A 17,221-nucleotide genomic window follows, 5' to 3' on the forward strand; every position below is an offset into this window, starting at 1 on the left:
ACATCAATAAAATTATCCAATCATTACTTTCCTATTCAATACAAATTTAATGCAGAGCCACGGAGTAGCCAGCTCATATCCAATAAGGACATCTATCCACGATCGCTCAGATTCACCCACACACCCACACACACACACACACACACACACACACACACACACACACACACACACACACACACACACACACACACCAGTGGGCCTGTCCCTAAAACTGCTATTCCTCACATGCGGACTCGATAGTGGTGAGGGAAAAGGAAGCTGAGAGGAAGGAAGGGAGGGTGTGTGTGAAAGGGATGAGGAGTAGAGTGGTTGGGGTGGGGGTGGGGTGGAGAGCGAGTGAGATAGAGTGCGAAGGGGGAGAGGGGGGACTTATTATTTCCTAAGCGTGCCGCTCTCAAGGTGATAGTGCTGACATTGGCTGGTCAGATGGAGGCAGGAGGAGACGCGGCTCCTTCCACCTCAAACACACACGGCGGGTTCTACTCGGGAGAATAGGTCAGTTAAAACGAGGGGCAGGTCTTTGTAAACTGGGTGCAAGGGGGCTTCAGAAAAAGAAAAAAGAAAAACCATAAAACTTCCTACAGTGGGCTCTCACTGTTAGCTCTGCCGCTCTCATTTGCAACAGTCAACAAGCTCACTCAGGCTACATGTCATGACCGGTGGTGGGCACAGCAGCAGTGGCAGGCACAGGAGCAGTGGCAGGCACAGCAGCAGGGTGTCTCAGCTTCACTCGGGCTACATCTCATGACCAGTGGCGGGCACAGCAGCAGTGGCGGGCACAGCAGCAGTGGCGGGCACAGCAGCAGGGTGTCTTGGCTTCACTCGGGCTACATCTCATGACCAGTGGCGGGCACAGCAGCAGGGTGTCTTGGCTTCACTCGGGCTACATCTCATGACCAGTGGCGGGCACAGCAGCAGGGTGTCTTGGCTTCACTCAGGCTACATCTCATGACCGGTGGCGGGCACAGCAACACGGTGTCTCGGCTTCACTCGTGGCGGGCACAGCAGCACGGTGTCTCGGCTTCACTGATACAATCTATAGATCCTCGTTGAAATGCAAGGTGGCCCTATCAGTACTGAGGATCGCATAGCTCTGACCCCAGCTGAACCCGGAACGTAGCCTAGTGCGAGAAATATCACAGAAATGCCAGCTGCACGTGCGCGTGTAACATGTTACATACGAGCCGGGGTTCAGAGGTCAAGTAGAGCCAAACCAGGTAGGCGATTGGCTGATCGGGTCTGAGTGTAATGACTAATCAATGGTAGAATGCATTAGCCTAATCTAATGGGCCAGGTGGGAGAGGACAGCGCTAGACGCATGGAACACATGATTGAGCACAACATGCAACAGCAACACAATCAATAACGCACAGAGTGGTCTAACGTCCCCCTGCCCAGGGGTCCCCACTGCTGGAAAGGCCTGCTCCACATGCATCTGGGAGACTGTGTATAGGTGTCTTTATGTATGCATGTGTTAGTGGGTGGGGGATAACAGACGGTGAAACAAGCTGTTTTGGGTCTGATTGATTGGATTATGAAGGTGAATGAGGGAAATCAGTCTTGAGTCAGTGCAGCACTCTAACATGCACACACCTCACTGAGTAGCTCTGTTTCTTCCCTGAGCCCCTGCACAGCTGGGACATAATGACTTATGAAAGACAGGGAGAACGAGAGACAAGAGGTAGAAATGACAGTGTGGGGGGCCTCCTGGTAGCGTAGTGGTCTAGTCCGTTGCCTACCTACACAGGGATCGCCAGTTCGAATCCTCGTGTTACCTCCGGCTTGGTTGGGCGTCTCTACAGACACAATTGGTCGTGTCTGCAGGTGGGAAGCCGGATGTGGGTGTGTGTCCTGGTTGCTGCACTAGCGCCTCCCCTGGTTGGTCAGGGCACCTGTTCAGGGGGGAGGGGGAACTGGGGGGAATAGCGTGATCCTCCCACGCGCTACATCCCCCTGGTGAAACTCCTCACTGTCAGGTGAAAAGAAGCAGCTGGTGACTCCACATGTATGGGAGGAGGCATGTGGTAGTCTGCAGCCCTCCTGGATCAGCAGAGGGGGTGGAGCAGCGACCAGGACGGCTCAGAAGAGTGGGGTAATTGGCCAGATACAATCGGGGAGAAAAAAGGGGAAAATTTAAAAAAAAGGGGGGGGGAGAAGTGACAGTGTGGAGCCCATGGAGTGGATTTTATATTCTGTACAATACTGAGGTCATTCATGTCTGACCCCTGGTGGTCTGTGGTTGGGTTTTGTTTCCAGCTATGTGGTGCAGAATCGTGGCAGAAACACGGAAACAGGCTTCTAATCAGTCCTCAGTCCAAAGCTCATACAATCAGGAAAAACTGGCTTTTGGAGGCAATGACTCACAACATTTACAGTGACCATCAAGAGGCGCTAAAAACATTGATTAACTCAGAGAGATCCACCATGAAAAGGCAGAGTGAGAGAAAGTGAAGGAGAGACAGACACACACACACACACACAGAAAGAAAGAGAGAGAGAGAGAGAGAGAGAGAGAGAGAGAGAGAGAGAGAGAGAGAGAGAGAGAGAGAGAGAGAGAGAGAGAGAGAGATGACAAGTGAGGGACAAGAGCCAAACGCAGTCAGAGCAGAGGACAGGCCTGGGTCAATACCTGCAGCACATCCTGCTGACACTGCACTGCTTGACAGAAGTGTGCCTGCACACATACACACACATGCACAAACACACACACATGCACAAACACATTTTCACATGGACATGAACACACAAGATGGAGAGACATCAGACCAATCAGTCACACCATGCCAATACTCCGAGAGGAAGAGAGAGGAGAAGAGAGAATGTGTGCACACTTCCTGAATGTGTGTGTATGTGAGACACCTCCTCTGTCTGAATTAGGGCCATGTGATAGCCTTCCTGTTCCCTCATCTTGCCTCGTCTATCTGCAGGAAGAATTCAGCCGCAAACTTAACGAGCAAAATTGCCAACATTTAACATTCCTTCTGAGACCAGAAAGAACAAGTGGGAAGAGATATCGCATGCAAATATCACATGCAAATGAGGCCGCATGCAAATGAGGGAAATCCCAATACCTGGAAATATCCGGTGTTGGACCGTTCTTTTCTTTTCCTCTAGACTCAACTTCTTCATAAAAATTAAATCACGGCGTCCGGGTAGCGTAGCAGACTATTCCGTTGCCTACCAACACAGGGATCGCCGGCTCGAATCCCCGTGTTACCGCCGGCTTGGTCGGGATCCCTAGAGACACAATTGGCCATGTCTGTGGGAGGAAAGCCGGATGTGGGTATGTGTCCTGGTTGCTGAACTAGCGCCTCCTCTGGTTGGTCAAGGTGCCTGTTCAGTGGGGAAGGGGAACTGGGGGGAATAGCGTCATCCTCCCACGCGCTACGTCCCCCTGGTGAAACTCCTCACTGTCAGGTGAAAAGAAGTGGCTGGCGACTCCACATGTATCGGAGGAGACACGTGGTAGTCTGCAGCCCTCCCCGGATCAGCAGAGGGGGTGGAGCAGAGACTGGGACAACTTGGAAGAGTGGGGTAATTGGCCGGATACAATTGGGGGGGAAATCCAAGAAAAGAAAAAAACAAAAAGTCACAATTATGTGTTTATATGCAATCTAACTCTATATTTTATCAGGCTTATCATGTTGTGTGTCAGAAAGCATTATTTTGTGCATGTGTGCATGCATGTGTGTGTGTGTGTGTGCACGTGTTTGTGTTTGCATGTGCACGAGAGAGAAGGAAGTGTGTGATAGGGGGCTTTCCATCTTATAAATGAATTAGTGTGCGGTACCTTATCGAGTGCGGTGCGGTGTTTAAGTGGAGGTGATGGCCAATGTGTGAGCAGCAGCACTGTGTATAAGTATGTGGCCGGGGTCACAGGTTAATCTGCATTGATTTACTCCACGGTCTGTGTACAGCCACACAGAAACACAGGGAAGAGCAAGCCCGCCTTACATACTGCCAGAGCACCAACGCACAACAAATATCACTTTCCACATACACACACACACACACACGCACACACGCACACACACACACACGCAGGCTGTCCATCACCTGCTACTGAGCAGAGTATGGACAGAGAAATGAAGAGTCATTCAGTTTGTCAGCAGGGAGTTCAAACTCTCCTGTGACCAGTGCTGACCATGACCTCCTGACAATGGAACCAACTCCTGTACCAGGTCTTTGACCAGGGCAGACCATGACCTCCTGACAATGGAACCAACTCCTGTACCAGGTCTTTGACCAGTGCTGACCATGACCTCCTGATAATGGAACCAACTCCTACACCAGGTCTTTGACCAGTGCTGACCATGACCTCCTGATAATGGAACCAACTCCTACACCAGGTCTTTGACCAGTGCTGACCATGACCTCCTGACAATGGAACCAACTCCTACACCAGGTCTTTGACCAGTGCTGACCATGACCTCCTGACAATGGAACCAGTCCCTGCACCAGGTCTTTGACCAGTGCTGACCATGACCTCCTGATAATGGAACCAACTCCTGCACCAGGTCTTTGACCAGTGCTGACCATGACCTCCTGATAATGGAACCAGCTGCTACACCAGGTCTTTGACCAGTGCTGACCATGACCTCCTGACAATGGAACCAACTCCTGTACCAGGTCTTTGACCAGGGCAGACCATGACCTCCTGACAATGGAACCAGCCCCTGCACCAGGTCTTTGACCAGTGCTGACCATGACCTCCTGATAATGGAACCAACTCCTGTACCAGGTCTTTGACCAGTGCAGACCATGACCTCCTGACAATGGAACCAGCTCCTGCACCAGGTCTTTGACCAGTGCTGACCATGACCTCCTGACAATGGAACCAACTCCTGTACCAGGTCTTTGACCAGTGCTGACCATGACCTCCTGATAATGGAACCAACTCCTACACCAGGTCTTTGACCAGTGCTGACCATGACCTCCTGACAATGGAACCAACTCCTACACCAGGTCTTTGACCAGTGCTGACCATGACCTCCTGACAATGGAACCAGTCCCTGCACCAGGTCTTTGACCAGTGCTGACCATGACCTCCTGATAATGGAACCAACTCCTGCACCAGGTCTTTGACCAGTGCTGACCATGACCTCCTGATAATGGAACCAGCTGCTACACCAGGTCTTTGACCAGTGCTGACCATGACCTCCTGACAATGGAACCAACTCCTGTACCAGGTCTTTGACCAGGGCAGACCATGACCTCCTGACAATGGAACCAGCCCCTGCACCAGGTCTTTGACCAGTGCTGACCATGACCTCCTGATAATGGAACCAACTCCTGTACCAGGTCTTTGACCAGTGCAGACCATGACCTCCTGACAATGGAACCAGCTCCTGCACCAGGTCTTTGACCAGTGCTGACCATGACCTCCTGATAATGGAACCAACTCCTGTACCAGGTCTTTGACCAGTGCTGACCATGACCTCCTGATAATGGAACCAGCTCCTGTACCAGGTCTGTGACCAGTGCTGACCATGACCTCCTGACAATGGAACCAGCCCCTGTACCAGGTCTTTGACCAGTGCAGACCATGATCTCCTGATAATGGAGCCAGCTCCTACACCAGGTCTTTGACCAGTGCCGACAATGATCTCCTGATAATGGAACCAGCTCCTACACCAGGTCTTTGACCAGTGCTGACCATGACCTCCTGACAATGGAACCAGCTCCTGCACCAGGTCTGTGACCAGTGCTGACCATGACCTCCTGACAATGGAACCAGCCCCTGCACCAGGTCTGTGACCAGTGCTGACCATGACCTCCTGACAATGGAACCAGCCCCTGTACCAGTTCTTTGACCAGTGCAGACCATGATCTCCTGATAATGGAACCAGCTCCTACACCAGGTCTTTGACCAGTGCTGACCATGACCTCCTGATAATGGAACCAGCTCCTGTACCAGGTCTGTGACCAGTGCAGACAATGACCTCCTGACAATGGAACCAGCCCCTGCACCAGGTCTGTGACCAGTGCTGACCATGATCTCCTGACAATGGAACCAGCCCCTGTACCAGTTCTTTGACCAGTGCAGACCATGATCTCCTGACAATGGAACCAGCCCCTGTACCAGTTCTTTGACCAGTGCAGACCATGATCTCCTGATAATGGAACCAGCTCCTACACCAGGTCTTTGACCAGTGCTGACCATGACCTCCTGATAATGGAACCAGCTCCTGTACCAGGTCTGTGACCAGTGCAGACAATGATCTCCTGATAATGGAACCAGCTCCTACACCAGGTCTTTGACCAGTGCTGACCATGACCGCCTGATAATGGAACCAGCACCTGCACCAGGTCTGCTCACTGGCTTCATTTCACAACTCCGATTATATGGTTAGTCAGTTTTTCCCCTGGAGAAACGGAAAATATCTGGGAACACACATGAAGGCACAGACACACTAGTCAACACACAGACACACAGTAGTCAACATGGTGGCAATCACCCTGCTTATTCAAACGCTACTGCAACTGATCATGGTGACATAATAGCGCGCGCACACACACAACAAATACACACACTACTCACACACACACACACACACACACACACACACACACACACACACACACACACACACACACACACACTACTCACTCACACCACACACATACACACACTACTCACACAATACACACACACTACTCACTCACTCACTCACACACACACACACACTCTACTCTCTTTCACACACACACACACACACACACACACACTACTCACACTACACACACACACACACACAATACTCACTCACACCACACACATACTACTCACACCACACACATACACACACTACTCACACACATACACACTACTCACTCACACACACCACTCACACACACACTACTCTCTTTCTCACACACACACACACACACACACACACACACACTACTCTCTTTCTCACACACACACACACACACACACACACACACACACACACAATGCTCACTCACACCACACACATACTACTCACACCACACACACACTACTCACACCACACACATACACACACTACTCACACATACACACTACTCACTCACACACACCACACACACACACACACTACTCTCTCACACACACACACACACACACACAACTCACACTACACACACACACACACAAGACTCACACCACACACATACACACTACTCACACACACACACACACACAATACTCACTCACACCACACAGATACACACACTACTCACACACACACACACACACACACACACACACACACAGCGTCCTGACCAGACCAGACTGTAGTGGGTGTGACGTGAAGCAGAGCAGCACGGGGCCAAATGTATTTGTAAACAACTTCTTCACCGCCTCACCCCAGAGGACGAGAGGTGAAATATTACATTAATATGAACAACCATTAATAATCCCCCCACCACCACCACCACCCCGCAACCCCGTCACTCCCTCTCTCCCTCCCCCCTCTCTCCATCTCTATCTCCCTCCCACCCTTCCCCTCTCTCTCTCTCTCTCTCCATCTCTATCTCCCTCCCCTCCTTCCCTCTCTCTCTCTCCCCTTCTCTCTCTCTCTCTCTCTCCCTCCCACCCTTCCCCTCTCTCTCTCTCTCCATCTCTATCTCCCTCCCCTCCTTCCCTCTCTCTCTCTCCCCTTCTCTCTCTCTCTCTCTCCCTCCCACCCTTCCCCTCTCTCTCTCTCTCCATCTCTATCTCCCTCTCCTCCTTCCCTCTCTCTCTCTCCCCTTCTCTCTCTCTCTCTCTCTCCCTCCCCCTTTCCCTCTCTCTCTCTCGTTCTCTCTGTCTCTCTCCCTCTCCCTCTAATCCTATCATGCGGGCAATAAGTGTATGCACCATGAGCACATTTAATTTCTGCGGTTGGTTTTCAGCGAGCCCAGAGGTGAGCCTTAATAAGGATCAATGGCACTTTATCTGGGACAGCACCCACTTCACAGCATGCAAATTACACAGCAACCCTTAAAAAAAGAAATGGATTTAATTAAAAAATGTAGAACCACGGGCTCTGGAAATTCAATTAAAGGATTTATGCAAAGGTTGGCTAGCTTTTTGTGTTGCAGTTCCTGCTTATATAATGAGCTTTTCATATTAAAAATCAATAGGTAATCTGGGCTAGGGGATCGGCTGCTTATGTACATTTTTGAAATCAATTTGAAAAATAGTCCATCAGGGCTGTGTCACAACAAAGAGGGCAGGGAGGAGGGAGGGGGTGCTGGTCAGTGGCAGGAAAGGAGCAGGGGTGGACGGGTGAGTGGCGGGTTCGATAGGGCGCTCTCCCTCTCAGCGTTCCTGGCTCTCGGGGTGAGAGAGGGAGGAGGGTGAAGAGGGCAGCATGAAGAGTAAGGGCTAAGTGAGGAAGGATGTGTCTCTGGCCAGGTTGGTTTCTGCCTCTTTGGCTCATTCTGATCCCTCCTATTAAAGAGACAGTCCCAGGGCGATGCGGGTCTGGCGGGCTCTGACCTGTGGCCCTGGAATAATTTGGCCTGGCCCCGACCAAGACTCAGCCCAGACACAGACTACCCTCACCTGCCACAGGGATGACGTCCTAATGGCATCCCAGAGGTGTCTGGGCTGGAGGAGCAGCTTGGATGGAGCCGGGGCTGAGGTAACAACCCTAAACAAAGACAATACGTTGTAATACAGCTCGACCGCTGCCTTTTCCTCGCCGGAGGCTAAACCGTGACCACAGCGGCGCTGAACGTGCACACTGACAAGGCCTCAAAAGGCACGTCTACTGTACAAAACATCACATTTATATTTCTATCAATGTTGGGGAAAACAAATTGTCTCCCCCTTTCAAACAGGCGTACGGATCACGTTTCCTGCAGAGCGCCATACGGCTGCACGCGGGCGCCAGCTGTGGACGAGTGGCCTGGAAGCAGACTGTCAGCGTTTGATTGGTTCTGTATTGATCCAGACACGCTCTTCATCACATCTACTCATCCACAATAAACCATTTACACAGTTTCCCTGTGCAATGAACTGCATAACCAGGCCTAAGGCCATCTCTATTCACCCACCGTGTGTGTGTGTGTGTGTGTGTGTGTGTGTGTGTGTGTGTGTGTGTGTGTTTTCTTTAATGAAATGGTATCTCAATGGACAATAATCCCAGTAACAGGATTGGGCAGGAACACACATGTCAATACAGCCAAATGGGATTGTATGCTTTTATTTCTCCCCCATATCCACCCCCACCCCTCCTATATATACACACACTACACACAGCACAGCAGAGATGGTCTTGCAGGGATATGTCATAATTTCCTAAAGATGACTCCAAGCATATTCCAAAGAAGACCAGGTGCATCATCATCAGATAATTTTACTTAAAGAGCAGCCTGGAGCCTTTACACCTACGAGTACAGAATGTGTCTGGTCTGGGTGGAGCTGACCTCCTACCTGTGTCACTCCTCATCATCCAGGCAGACTTTATTACAAGTGGTGGGGGTTGGCAGCTCATCTAACCATACAGAGGCTGAGATTGGAACCTCTGGCCCTCTCTCTTAATGCATGGCTGAACACCACATGTATACACACACACACACACGTACACACACACACACACACACGCAGCCTGTCCGGGCATGAGGCTAAGCCACCTTGTCTGTGTGCCTCTACAGATAGCAGATTACAGCATCTGACCTCACATCTGTCTGCAGGAGGGACCGATAGCACCTACACTGGCTGAGGTGCACACGCACATTAACCCCCACATAAGCACGCGCATGCACACGCACACACATGCACGCACGCACGCACACACACACACACACACACACACACACACACACAACTGTATGCCTCTATGTCTGGGCCCATCTCCTGGATTGACTGCCCAGGCGAGGGATGGAGAGGTTTGAAGAAGCGGCAGGAAGGGTACCAGGAAAAGCACCGGTGGTCTTGCTGCTTCCACCAGAACAACAGCTCCCCTCTGATACAGTGCTGACTGCTGGGGCTGGTCAAAAGTTCAGCCTGTGCATATGTAAAAAGGTGGGCTGGTGCCCGAGGCGGGATCCTGAGAAAAATAATCACACTAAAATCACGCTGAGGAGCAAGGGGCCGGGGAGAGGGCAAGTGACGAACCACCCTCTGGGGGCACACAAGGTTGGAGCAGAGAGGCCCATTATTCCTGGGCACCCCCCCCCACACACACACACACACACACACACATCATCACTCTCATCATCCCTACCTTCTCTAAAGATTACAATAGATGATGAAGAACTGTTGTAGGCCGTTGCCAACAACGATCTCCATTCAGGTTTAGCACCATCTTCACCCACATCTTTAGTATAAACTGGATGTGCGTAAGGTGATCCCAGCTGATCGGAGCCTGAGGGTACATTGAGCTTGAGGGAGCAATCAGTCAGGACAGAAAATGTCACCGTCGTTACAGTGGGAAGAGAAAATAGCTACTTCACAAAGGCTTCAGCTCAGCCAGCGTTGCAACACTCACCAACAACTGGGCTTTTTAAAAGAGTTATCATATATGCAGTATAATCCATGTTTAGACAAGTTATAGTCCAATAACCTTTACACTACATTGCCACTCCAGCGCCATTTTGGAAAAGTTTCCAAAAACTGCATTTTAAGCAATGCACTAACTCTGACCAGGATGCAAATAACTGTTTCACCCCACTCTGGAACATCGGCCTTGTGCCCAGCTGTAGCACTGCAATAACCGCCGTGGTCTGTCTTACCAGTCTGTGTGTGTCTCTCTTACTGTCTGTGCCCCTCCCCCCATTCACACTTTCTGAAACACACACACACACACACACACACACACACACACACACACACACACACACACACACACACACTACTGTAGGCCAGATCCTTCTATACTGATAATCCCCCTAAAGGACAGAGGGGAACTCCCACTCTAAACATGCTGAATTAAAGAAACAGGGGGACAGGCCTGGCTGCACCATCTCTGATAAGCAGATCAAGGCATAGGGAGTGGTACATGATGTTAGCAGCAGATAGTTTGGATGATTAAAATGTCATGGCTCTTTATAGATGCTTTTCTCAACTCAGCAAAAAGGAATCTGCTCAGTGCATCAATAGCAGAGTGGGCCGTGCTCCGTGCTAATAGATTAGCTTCCATCCTCCAACCTCAAATTTGCAACACAAAGAACTCAACATAGAATGGATGAGCTGAAACACATTTTGCAAATAAGATCATAAATGGATTAGTATAAGGCTACAGTTTAAAAATTAGGACCTCAAAGGGCGTCCGGGTAGCACAGTGGTCTATTCCTTTGCCTACCATCACAGGGCTCGCCAGTTCGAATCCCCATGTTACCTCCGGCTTGGTCGGACATCCCTACAGACACAATTGGCCGTGTCTGCGGGTGGGAAGCCGGATGTGGGTATGTGTCCTGGTCGCTGCACTAGCACCTCCTCTGGTCGGTCGAGGCGTCTGTTCGGGGGGGGGGGGGAGGGGGAACTGGGGGGAATAGCGTGACCCTCCTATGCGCTACGTCCCCCGGGTGAAACTCCTCACTGTCAGGTGAAAGGAAGCGACTGGTGACTCCACATGTATGGGAGGAGGCATGTGGTAGTTTGCAGCCCTCCCCGGATCAGCAGAGGGGGTGGAGCAGCGACTGGGACGGCTCGGAAGGGTGGGGTAATTGGACAAGTACAATTGGGAGAAAAAGGGGGAAAGAAAAAACCCGAAAAAAATAAAAATAAAAATTAGGGCCTCACCAAATATCGGAGTATTAACCGTACCTAATGAGGGCAGTGACGTGGGCGTGACTGCACAACGCCGTGACATTTCTCACCTCAAAAACAACAAAATAAAAGGTTTAGGACCCACGAGTAGCGCCAGATGTTACACTTTTACCTGCGTTGTGAGTGCATGTTGTGTGTGTTTGCATGTACGTGTCCGTCTGTGTGCTTAGGCCTACTGTATATCACTCCACCTGTGCTCCTATAAATCAAACCTGTGTCTTAAATGAGAAGCAGGTTATTTGTGCAGGAAGACACACAGGGGGGCACCGTGATTGTTTTTTGGAGTCGACATTCTGCTTATGTTTGCATCCCAGAACAATCTCTGTGGATCCCGCAAGCGTGCGCAAGCAATTAACACGATACCATCTTCATATCCCTGCAACCAATAACTGAAATAATATCACTGTTTTATTAAGCCCTTAATGTGGGGGCAGGAGTGAGGAGCGGGATTCTGAGGAGGATTCACTTTCGGGGGGCCTTATCAACCCCAGATTTAAATAAGAGCAAACGCTCAGCTTAAGGGTGTGCCTATGTGTTTGTGTACTTGTGTGTGTGTGTGTGTGTGTGTGGCCTTTATCAGACAGGAGCGTTAGCTAATCGCTGTGTCAGCACCCCAGAATTTAATTACCAGGTCTACCTTTGTCCTTTCATATTTACTAACATCTTGACTACTTTTAATTATCCACATGTAGAAAAGCCATCGCCTGCTCTGGCGGAGAAACCGCTCTGCTAATTGCATCTGCGTGCTCACAAACCCGAAACGGTAACGACCCGCCCCTTAAAACACGCAGCGAACCCAGAGGTTCGCCCACTGCAGGGTGCACTGTGACATCTCCTGCATTCAAAAACAACGTTTGCTCCCGCATACAATTTTCTTTCCTTTTTTGGGGGGTCCCCCCCGTTTTTCTCCCCCCCGAAAAGGTGCCCCAACCGACCAGAGGAGGAGGCGCTAGTGCAGCGACCAGGACACATACCCACATCCGGCTTCCCACCTGCAGACACGGCCAATTGTGTCTGCAGGGACGCCCGACCAAGCCGGAGGTAACATGGGGATTCGAACCGGAGATTCCCGTGTTGGTAGGCAACAGAATAGACCACTACACTACTCAGACGCCCCACTCCTGAATAAAATGACACAGATCAGATTTGAAACCTGAGAAAGTGACTTGGACACAAGCATTTAAACAAATGATATAAATGGTAATAAAGGTAAAGAAGAAGAAGATGACATGGGGCGAGGCCCAGGAAATGTTCAACTTGGCATTTTGTGAAAGCAGTGGAGGAGCGGTCTATCCCATCTCTCTTTTCTATGTTAGGGAGAGGACAGACAAAAGATGGCCCGAGGCCTTGTGTCTGTCAAATATGATGGATCAGAAAACGCTCCAGTAAAACTCCGCCATGCTGCCTCTCAACACACCACGTCCCCCTTCAGAGCAAACACTAAACTGATAAAGTATGAAGAGGGGCTAATGGAAAGATGTAATAGTCAAACTAAAGCATATATTAGGGGGCTATGGACCCTAAAGGGTATGGTGGTGCTATCTACGGAGAAGTCTTACCGAGCAGAGGACGCAGTATAGCCTATGATAAATCACAGCGTTGTGTTTTATAGTTCATATCTGAAGTGTGTGAGGACGTTCCCTCCGGCACAGGGCTGTCCCACATGTACATGCATCTACATCACATATACACACACACACACACACACACACACACACACGCTCACGCATGTGGCCAGGCCTACTGTACACTGATACCCAGTCACACAAGCTGCACACCTACACATATACACACACTTACACATGCAGCACTGTCGAGGTGACTACACATGTTCACACACTTACACACGCAGCACTGTCGAGGTGACTACACATGTACACACACTTACACACAGCACTGCAGAGGTGACAACACATGTACACACACTTACACACACAGCACTGCAGAGGTGACTACACATGTACACACACTTACACACGCAGCACTGCAGAGGTGACAACACATGTACACACACTTACACACACAGCACTGCAGAGGTGACTACACATGTACACACACTTACACACAGCACTGCAGAGGTGACAACACATGTACACACACTTACACACACAGCACTGCAGAGGTGACTACACATGTACACACACTTACACACACAGCACTGCAGAGGTGACCACATCAGCGTAGGAGGATCCATGCTCTAACACACCACTCCCACTGTGTCCATTCTGCCGTCACACAAAACGTGTTTGAAAAACCATCGAGCATCACGTCTTTTACACAGGTAAACAACAGAGACCAGCCTGGGACAGGAAACGCGCTGTTCAACTACAACAGCAAGTTTATCTGTACGGCACACCTCCTACACAGGGCAGTTCAGCGTGCTTTACACCAACAAAAACAAATAGGAACAACCACATAAAATATAACTAAGAGTACAAAGTATATAAAATATACTTTGAACTAGTAATTAAAAAGAGTGATATAATTAAAAGACAGGTACTATAAAAAGAAAATACAAAGTACAAAAAAAATAGAATAAAAACATAGTCACTTCCCCGCCGGGAGTGACTGAAGATCCCCTTCCACAGTTAAAGTGCAGGAGGAATGAGGTGCAAGTTTTAATGCTCAATCACAGGCACGAGAAAAAAGAAACGTTTTAACCTAGATTTTAAACTTGCTGCATTTGGGGCACAGCTAAGATCTTGTGGTAGTTTGTTCCGGTTGCATACAGCATAACAGCTAAATGCTGCTTCACCATGTTTGGATTGGACTCTGGGCTGACTACCTGACCTGAGTCCATGGATCTTAGAGCCCGACCCGGTTTATACTCCTCCAGCATGTCAGTGATGTATTCTGGGCCTACACCATTCAGTGATGTGTAGACAAGTAGCAGCACTTGAAATCTGTTCTGTTACTAACTGGAAACCAGTGTAAAGACTTCAGGACTGCAGTAATGTGCTCTGTTCTCCTGGTCCTGGTCAGGACTGTAGTAATGTGCTCTGTTCTCTTGGTCCTGGTCGGGACTGGAGTAGTGTGCTCTGTTGTCTTGGTCCTAGTCAGGATTGGAGTAATGTGCTCTGTTGTCTTGGTCCTGGTCAAGACCGCAGTAATGTGCTCTGTGGTCTTGGTCCTGGTCGGGACTGGAGTAGTGTGCTCTGTTGTCTTGGTCCTGGTTGGGACTGGAGTGATGTGCTCTGTTGTCTTGGTCCTGGTCAGGACTGCAGTAATGTGCTCTGTTGTCTTGGTCCTGGTCAGGACTGCAGTAATGTGCTCTGTTGTCTTGGTCCTGGTCAGGACTGCAGCCATGTGCTCTGTTGTCTTGGTCCTGGTTAAAACTCCAGCGGCAGCATTCTGAATAAGCTGCAGCTGTTTAATGGTCTTTTTGGAAAGACCAGTTAAGAGACCGTTACAGTAATCAATTCTACTGGAAATAAAAGCATGGATGACCTTCTCTTGGTCAGTTTGGGATACCAGACCCTTGATTCTGGCCATATTTTTAAGATGATAGAAGGGTGTTTTAGTGATTGTTTTGCTATGGCTGGTGAACGTGAGATCTGAGTCTATTAAAACACCAACATCTCAGACTTGGTCTTTGGTTTTTAGAGCTCGAGACTTCAGTTGTTCATTTATAACAGTTCTCTTCTCTTTGTTGCCAAACATAATAATCTCTGTTTTTTCCTTATTTCATTGAATAAAGTTTTGGCTCATCCAGTCATTTATCTGCTCCAAACAGTGCCACAGTGAGTCTATTGGGCTGAGACCATCAGGTGAGAGAGCCAGATATATCTGATTATCATCTGCATAGAGGTAAGATAACTTTAGGTAAGTTTGACCACCACACAACTGCAGCAGATGGGGCATCTAACTTTGGCGGTGCCCACAGACTGTGAAAGCTACAACAGAATGAGCAGCACTGGCTCCCTCTGATACAGTTACTATGTCATCTATAGCCACTTTATCCTTCTCTGAATTGCTATGGCGTTTAGGAGACTCCAGGTTTACATTTTGTGATGTTTCCCTCATTTCCCCATGGCCATCGGCCTCAATACCCCCCCCGCCACTACTCCCACTTCAGCCGCCTGGTCGGCGACTTCTGCATTCTCCGCTTCCCGCCCTCTATGCAGGTAAGCGAAGTGCTTGTGTCCCACATCCCCCCACTCAAAACACTTCATACTACCTGGACTTACTACCATTTTGAGTATGGGCTTAATATTGCATTATTAGCTACATATTTGTAATTCGTAAAAACATCAGACTATGGAATCTAGATCGGTACATCGTGGATCAGTAACACCAGTCTGATATCTGATGAGTGAAATACGTCAGTAACAGCACCCAATGCTGATTGGTCTCAACTCTAGTCAAAGTAGCGAGAAGTGTGTAGCCTAATGTAACAGAGTAGAAGTATATATATTTTATTGCAAATGTACTTGAGTAAGAGTAAAAAATATTCTGTGAAACAACTATTAGAAGTACAATTTGTTAAAAAAAATTACTCAAGTACATTTAACAGAGTAAATGTAACGCGTTTACTACCCACCTTTGATTATGTGAGCAATATTCAACACTGGGCCAGAGAGGAGAATATGACTTTGTATTACGCACTGCTGTAACGTAATAGCCACAGTGCTCGAGATCTGGAATATCACCTACCCTGGTGCGAGCACAAGGGAACGGTCTCTTGGAGTTATATAAACAATGGCAGGAGGAGGAGGAAAACCAACCATACAATATCTCTCTATCTGTGAAACACAGACTCTCTCTGAGCCCTCAGTGCTCAGCAGAGCCTTTCCTCTCCATCATTCCCTCCCCTGTCTTCCAGGGAATGTGCCAAGACAAATTATACAGAGTGAGTATGGGTCAAATCAAATTCAGAACTACAATGATGATGGTAGTTCAGAGCGCTGAACTTCACCGACTAGCCTTCCACTAAAAACAATATTCTATGCTTTTTAAATATTTTGAAGGTAACCAAATCTGAAACCAAAGTCAATAAATGGTGTTAACCAATCCACTCTGGTGGGTACAAAAGTCTCATAGTAATGATGGTAACCTAAGTCATGTTTAAAGTCTTAGCCAGTGACGAGCAGCAATGGAAAAAACGCAATCAGATATGGTGAACCAATCGAGACTTCTCTCACTGTGGTGTGTGAAACAACATCTTCCTTACCATAGACTTGGTGAAGGGCCTGGCCAGGGTGAAGAGCAGGGTCATCAGCCACCAGCTATGGTGGATGGAGGTGTACATCATATTCCCAGGATGCACTGCGTTGGATGTAACACCGTGTGGTGAAAGGCGGCGGTGAAGCTCATTGCTGAAGAGTATGTTGCAGAGTTTGGCTCGGTTGTAAGCCAGCATGGACCAGTAGCTCTTCTGTGGGGGACTCAACAGAGCCAGGTCCACCTTACCGCAGGAGTCTAACAGGTCTGTGAACCTGGGGTGGTAGGACCAGATCAAGAGTAGGTTAAAGAGTG

The 17,221-nt window shown here is 49.1% G+C and overlaps 1 protein-coding gene across 1 annotated transcript in view; it reads right to left on the bottom strand.

The window, feature by feature from the left end:
- wwox (WW domain containing oxidoreductase) overlaps positions 1–17,221 on the bottom strand; it is a 209,013-nt gene that overhangs the window by 118,632 nt on the left and 73,160 nt on the right. Inside the window, exon 8 of the mRNA XM_056282296.1 lies at positions 16,917–17,181. Within this exon, the coding sequence (XP_056138271.1) occupies positions 16,917–17,181 (265 nt within the window). The remainder of the gene's footprint in view (positions 1–16,916; positions 17,182–17,221) is intronic.

Source organism: Lampris incognitus, chromosome 6, assembly GCF_029633865.1.
Source record: "Lampris incognitus isolate fLamInc1 chromosome 6, fLamInc1.hap2, whole genome shotgun sequence".
Classification (NCBI taxonomy): domain Eukaryota; kingdom Metazoa; phylum Chordata; class Actinopteri; order Lampriformes; family Lampridae; genus Lampris; species Lampris incognitus.